We start from the raw sequence: 6,902 nt of genomic DNA, 5'->3' as shown, positions 1-6,902 counted from the left end.
CTCCTATTGGCTCCTTCTCTTTCCGCCCCCAACTCTTTCTCCTCTAGGAAATGGAACACCTTCCTAACAAGGAAACCCGTTCTATTCCAGGACTGGTGTGGAGTGCTGTCACTCAAGCCCAGGAAGTGCTTCCTGTGCCAGCGGAGGCGGGGAAAAGGAAGTGTCGCCTTCTGTCGCCCGGTCTGCGGCTGGGGCTGTTGCTTGTCGGTGGCCGCATTCCTAGACGCCCCTGCCTGGCTCTCTTGCCTCTTTCGGGGCTGACGGCGACTCGCCGCAGCTGCAGCGGGTCCAGGGCGTGCGGCCAGGGTGAGTTGGGCCCAGAGACCTTCCAGGCCAGGCTATCCCGGCTGGCTTGGTGGCCTGCGTTTCCCCTTGGCGTCCACCGATGCAATCTTGGCGTTTCTCCTTCCCCTGCAAAGAATTATTGCCAGAGAGGTGGGAGTGGTGGAGGAAAATAATGTCAGTTTCTAGGACTTTGAGGTTATTCTCCTTGCCCAGTGGCAGCTACTAGAGCCTAATGCTGAGATCCTAGGGACAGCCCTTTGGTTCTTCATTTGAGCGTTTTGCAATCGGATGTCTCTGAATCCTTGCTTGTTAGCCGGTGACTTGCATCCCAAACCACCTGTTTATTGATAGCCGTCTTCTTTAGTAGATACTCTGATTGGGTTAGCTTGTTTCTCTTCTATGATAGATTGCACTGACGAGGTGATCTGGTGCTGAGGACTTAACTTTGTACTTCTCCATGTTCCCTCTCTGTCAATGGTTTGCTTGGTTTCTCCATTATTTTCCGGGAAATCAGGAAGCGATTTCTTTCCTGTGTGTCACTGAAATCTATTCAGTCAACACTTGTCCTGTTCCGTTCCTTTTTAAATTTTCCTACAGCATAGTCAGGACCATTGCAAGTGTCCAAGCTTGTAAGGTAGAATAAAGCCGGGATTGCTGGTGTAGTTTTCATGACGTTGTTGGAAAAGATTTACACTGTCAGCTGTGAGAGCCAGTAACTAAGGGAAGGCTAGAGAGCACTTGAAATCTGCTAGTTTAACGGAGGGTGTGCAGTTCCTATAAAATACGCACAGGCTTGAAGACAATGCACAAATAGGTTTTTACAAGTTCATCGATAACTTATAATGATGTTTGGAAAATATTGTTGGCTAAAATAGAATATATCTAAAATCCCACATCTTTCTTTTTCTTTTGGGGGGGAGTTGGGAGGCTGTCTTTGATATCTCCATAGCCCTGGCTGGCCTGAAACTGCCCCCTGCCTCTGCCTCTCCAATGATGGGTTTTCAGGAGTGCTTTCTGAGCCAACTTCTCTTTTCCCTTCTAACATAACTGCTGGAAATTTTGACTTTTTTTTTCTTTGATTCATGCTGTATACCTCTCAGGTGGTGCTAATTTTAAAACTTTGCAAGTTTATTCTACTTCCCCTTATAGCCGGTCAATATTCAAGGGCCACAGCTATTTCTTTGGAGCCTCTAAGATCAAGGGAAAAGGCCCTTTCACATTCTCATCTAGACTGTTTGGTTTTAGGCAGATATGGTAGCCATATTATATTTTGACCACTTCTATTTTGCTCTTCATCTTACTCCCCAGAAGCTGTGGATTTCTTTGCCCTCATAGCACAACCCTCCCCAAAGGTCTTTTGAAGCAGTTCTGCAAGCTTATGGTGTAGATACATCATTTCTGGCAAGCTTTCCAACTCATGTTGCACTATCCATTGTTCCTTTAGCGTTTGAGTGTGAGGTAGCTAATTAGTAAAGGTGATTAGCGTTTCAGGTAGAAATAATCCACATTTTAGGGACCAGGTGGCATTTACACTAAAAGTTTCCCAGAGATTACCTTGTGGTGTGTATAATGTGATGATGGCGATCACTGTTTAAAAAAGCAGGTGATAAATCCTGTCAGAAATAAGGAACTGTTTTAAATAGATAGTGACCCTTTTGATTGGAATAAGCACCTTTTTTGTACAGTCATTTTGTAAAGTTAATGCATACCTGCGTTTATTGTAGACTTAACGAAAGGACACAATACCAACATGCCCTAGGGATTTCCATTCATTACTGGTGTCTCTCTTAGACATTTTCCTTTACCTATTATGTCATCCTATATTATGAAAATCAAAAAAGCAGCTATTAAATAATTCACACTTTATATGAATTATATTCTAAGTATTGAGAAATTAGATAATTGTAATTCCAAAGAAATCAGAGAAAGTTAGATTTTTATATATATATATATATATATGTAAGTCAATAGCTTTTTAACTTTTATTGACTGTGGTTGATAACGGGGCACGTATATGACTTGAATATTTTTAATAAGATTTTTGAGACAGAGTCTTACTTTACTGTTTTACACCAGCCTGTCTTGGACACTTGGTCCTCCTGTATCAGCCTCCTGCACTCTGGGATTTCAGCATGTGCCAGCATACCAGGCTGGAACTACTTTAATTTCCTCACTTACCGGCTTTCTTAGTCTGTTCATTCCACACTTTGATATACATTTTGAAAGATTACTGGAAATAGAGAATTTATCTGAAAACTGAGTACAACCTTTTCTGTGAAATTGAAATTGTGCAATTAGTAATTTTAATAAATCTGACTTAGTAATTAAAGTTTTCACGTTGCTCTTTTCTATTTGCTTGACTGTGTATATACAAAGCCTTTTGTCTTTTTGCAGTGTTTATAATTAGGTAGTGATGTTGGTTTTTAAAATTAATTATGCCTATCTTGGCATTTGTGTTTCAGATTTTTCCTTGACGCCCTCAGCATGAGCCCCACACAGTGGGACTTCCCTGTGGAGTTATGTTGCCGGCCGATGGCTTTTGTTACACTCACTGGCCTTGATGTTGTCTATAATGCTGTCCATCGAGCAGTCTGGGATGCTTTCTGTGCCAATCGGAGAGCTGACCGGGTACCAATTTCTTTCAAGGTGCTCCCAGGTGACCATGAATATCCAAAATGTAGATCAAAGGTAATGACATAAGATCACTTGCATTCATTCACAGCCCTGTCCTCTTCCTCCTACCAATCCTATCCCAATTATGTGTGCTATAAAACCCCTGGGTTTATCAGGGTAAAGGTCATGGTTGTGCCTAAGGAAAAACGGGTATTTTCATACACTATGGAATATATGCATATGCTTAATAACGCCTAATTTTAACCTCAAGCTGATTAATTGCAATGGTTTCTATACTATGAACGTACATCTTTTTCTTTTTAAAAAATAAATTTATTGGGCTGGAGAGATGGCTCAGTGGTTAAGAGCACTGACTGCTCTTCCAGAGGTCCTGAGTTCAATTCCCAGCAACCACACGATGGCTCAAAACCATCCGTAATGGAATTCAATACACTCTCCTGGTGTGTCTGAAGACAGCTACAGTGTACTCCCATACATAGACTAAATCTTTAAAAAAATTAATTTAGAGAGAGAGAGAGATTGTGTGTGTGTGTGTGTGTGTGTAGGTCTGATAACAACTTGTAGTGTTAGTTTTCTTCCAGTTTTGAGCTCAGGAACTCCCAGGCTTTGCAGAAAGTGTCCGTTCTACCTCCCCATCCCACTTTCCTTTTCATTGACCCCCAGCCCCACGTCTCCATAGTTTAGTAATCTTCTTAAAAGGAAGATGTGGGGCTACCCGTTCCTCATTGCTGGCATCGTGTGGAATCCATGGCCTTTACACTTGGGTTCAGCTTCCCCCATTTTTAAACCATTTTTATTTTATCCACAGGGAAGGTGAATTGCTGTCAGGACAGTACGTAAACAAATGAAGGCATAGTGGATTTTAGTTCACTTTATTATTTTACAGGGACAGAAATGGGAGTGGGGAAGGGTAGGAGCAGGCCTGGAAAATGGCTGAATACTTTGACAGGAGCTGAGAGCCTTGGCATTGTTGGGACTTTGTTTGCTTTTTGCTCTGGACATTCTTCCTCTCATGGGAAGTGTAGTGTTTGTGGGGTTGAGGTTCCACTCTGACACCTTTTATTAATTTCTGATGGGCTGACTTTCTCCTCTTGGGAGTGGGCAGTGTGCACACTGGCTGAGGCCCACACCTGTGGAGTGCCTGGCACTCTGGAGGCAGCCTCAGCTTCTTTTCTGACCAGCTAACTGTTTCTGTCACGGTTGGCAGAGAACGTCGTACGAGTGGTACATCCCTAAAGGGGTCTTAAAGACGGGCTGGATGAATAAGCACCTGAACCTGGTGCCGGCGCTGGTGGTCGTGTTCTATGAGCTGGACTGGGACGAGCCTCAGTGGAAGGAGAAGCAGTCTGAGTGCGCTACCAGAGTGGAGATTGTCAGGTACGGGGCCACAGCGGGGCTTGCAAGGGTCTGCTCACTAGGGACTTGTATGCTTGTGGTGTCAGGGATTGAGCCCACGGCCCCTTGTTCATGGCCAGCACTCTAACCCGGAACTGTATTCAAAAACACTTATTGGAAGTAACCGAACAGTGTTTAAACTGGGATGATTTCTCTGAGATTGTTGACCTCCTTTGAAATTCGTTCTGTTTCTAAGAGGTGATATTAAATATTAACAATACAGTGCCCGGGAAATGAAGACATTTAGAAGGCTAGTTGGCCTGGAGTTTCAAATATTTGTCTTATACTATGATCTCTTTGGGAGATAGCAATTTATATCAGGCCCCGTAAGATACTTTTCTTAAAAAACATTTTTTAAAGATATATTTTATTATTTGTGTGTGTGTTCAAGTGAATGTGTGTATGTGCATATGTATCCTGGAGTTTGTGGAGACTTAGAAAAAAGCATTACATCCCCAGGAGCAGGAGTTGTAGGCTGTGGTGAACCACCCCACAGTGGGTGCTGGGGACTGAACCCGGGTCCTCTAGAAGGACAGCAGGAGCTCTTAAAATGCTGAGTCACCTCTCTGCCGCTTTCATACGACACTTACAGACTGTTTCTTGTTGTTCCTGTACATGACTCGTATTTGTGTTCATGTGTGCCATGGCGTGTGAGCGTCTGAGGACAGCCGTGGAGAGCTGGTTCCCTCTTGCAACGTCACATGTGTTTTGAGGCTCTACCTTGGGTTGCCATCTAACAAGGCAAGCACTTTACCCTCTGAGTGCTTCACTGTCCCCTGAGACTTGCTCTATCATTGTGTAGTTCTAAGACCATTGTTCCAGAAGAAAATGTTTCACTATGAGAAGTAAGGTAACTAATTTTTATATAGAAGTGGATGTTAAAATTTCACATTAAAATGGTCTGCATCCATTCATGTATTTGGGAGGCAGGTCATGTGTGTGGTCAGAGAGCAGCTTGGGGGAGTCAGGTCTGTCCTTGCACTGTATATGGTTGGAGAGTCCCACCCAGGCCATCTCCCTGGCCCTGGTGCCTCTCTCCTAAAGCAGATTTCAGTAAGATGATAAGCTTGTTGGGAGATTGCCCTTTGAAAATGCAAGTCATTATGGAATGCAGCCACTGTAGGAGAAGGTTTATTCTGATCTTAATGGGTTTTTTTTTTTTAGTTGAAACTTATTTTCTGTTGAGTTATGAAGTTTGTTTTTTATGCGAAGCCTGAAATAGTTTAGGTAAAATAAGTTCATTGCTTTATTAGTTATATTGTTGTTTTTTCCTATCACAGGCAAAGTTTGCAAGGGAGAAACACAAAAGTTGCAGTCGTCCTGATTCAAAAGAAAACGCCTTTACCGCCAGGTACAAAAGGCTCATTATCACTTTATTCTCCAATGGTGCTAACCCAGGAGGGAGATGGTTTTAATGTTTAAATGTTTTGCATGTTCATTTGGGGGTGGGGAGGAATGACAGTATACTAACTTTTAAAGGCATCAATAAAAGGCCAGAAAGATGGCTCAGTAAGGAAAGGATATGCTAATGGCCTGAGTTCAGTCGATTTCCAGAACCTACTTGGTGGAAGGAGAGAACCAAGTTCTGAAAGTTGTCCTCTGAGCTCCACAGATGTACTGTGTCTGAGGCACACACACGCATACATGCATGTACATGTACAAGTAAATGTATGCTATAATAAGGCACAGAGGCTTGTTGTACATTGACGTTTACAGATGCTGAGTCCTGCCTTTCCTCTCGGCTTAGCCTTCGTGTGTGCATGTATCAGTTGACAGAACATTTAATGCAGTTGCTTCTAAAGTGTTATTTCCTTGCTTGGTTCTATTTAAAATGTACTCTTACACAAAGAAACGTAAGATTGGTAATATAGTCCAGGCAAGCGCTTCCCTTACGTGACTTTTCTTCACCTTCCCAGATTTTCATAAGCCAGAACAATTGTTCTTGCCACGTTGAGCATTCTGAGGTCTTTGGAAACTTCTTTCATGAGTGAATGCTTCCATTTTTATTTATGTTTTGGAACAGCCATGTAATATGGTTTGGGCATTATTTGTCCTGTCTATTGTGCTCAGGAGAAAATTCCACACTATTTTCTAGACAAATATGAACATATTAACTTCTGGGAGCCCTAAGCCCTCAGGAAGAACAGGAGCCCTGCTGCCAGGGTGACAGACTTAGAACTTTATTCCTGATGACAAACTTGAATAAATTTGACTACAGAGAGCTGACACCTGTGCTTTGTTTCTGTTTGTCAACAGGGGAAGATGTCATTGCTTCGGAGCGGGCTGCGGCCTTATGCAATGTGTGTGAGCTCTCAGGCAAGTCTCTGTTTGTGCTGCCCCACACTGACCACCTTGTGGGCTACATTATAAGGTAAATCAGAGGTTTTTTTGTTCTTAAGAAGGAAGGAAAAGTTGGTAACTTAGATCCTTTATTTACAAACAACAAAGTGTTCATAAAAACATTGTGCATGGTGAAGTTCAGCTTGGCCAAGCACTAAATGAACAGACTGAAAGGAGTCTGAGACTAGCCTGGTCTACATTAGCAAGGTCCACTCTACCTGGGGCTACATAAGTAAGACCCTGAATCA

General features: G+C 42.8%; 1 protein-coding gene across 1 annotated transcript in view; it reads left to right on the top strand.

Moving 5' to 3' along the window:
• Positions 1–154: 154 nt before the first annotated feature.
• Positions 155–6,902, top strand: part of Trappc11 (trafficking protein particle complex 11) — a 43,343-nt gene continuing 36,595 nt past the window's right edge. Inside the window, exons 1-5 of the mRNA NM_177240.3 lie at positions 155–306; positions 2,748–2,973; positions 4,127–4,296; positions 5,595–5,665; positions 6,571–6,685. Coding sequence (NP_796214.2) covers positions 2,770–2,973; positions 4,127–4,296; positions 5,595–5,665; positions 6,571–6,685 — 560 coding nt within the window. The 5' untranslated portion in view covers positions 155–306; positions 2,748–2,769. The remainder of the gene's footprint in view (positions 307–2,747; positions 2,974–4,126; positions 4,297–5,594; positions 5,666–6,570; positions 6,686–6,902) is intronic.

Source organism: Mus musculus, chromosome 8 (genome assembly GCF_000001635.26).
Source record: "Mus musculus strain C57BL/6J chromosome 8, GRCm38.p6 C57BL/6J".
NCBI lineage: Eukaryota > Metazoa > Chordata > Mammalia > Rodentia > Muridae > Mus > Mus musculus.
The sequence above is the reverse complement of the archived record's forward strand: the minus strand, read 5'-3'. Positions and strand labels throughout refer to the sequence as shown.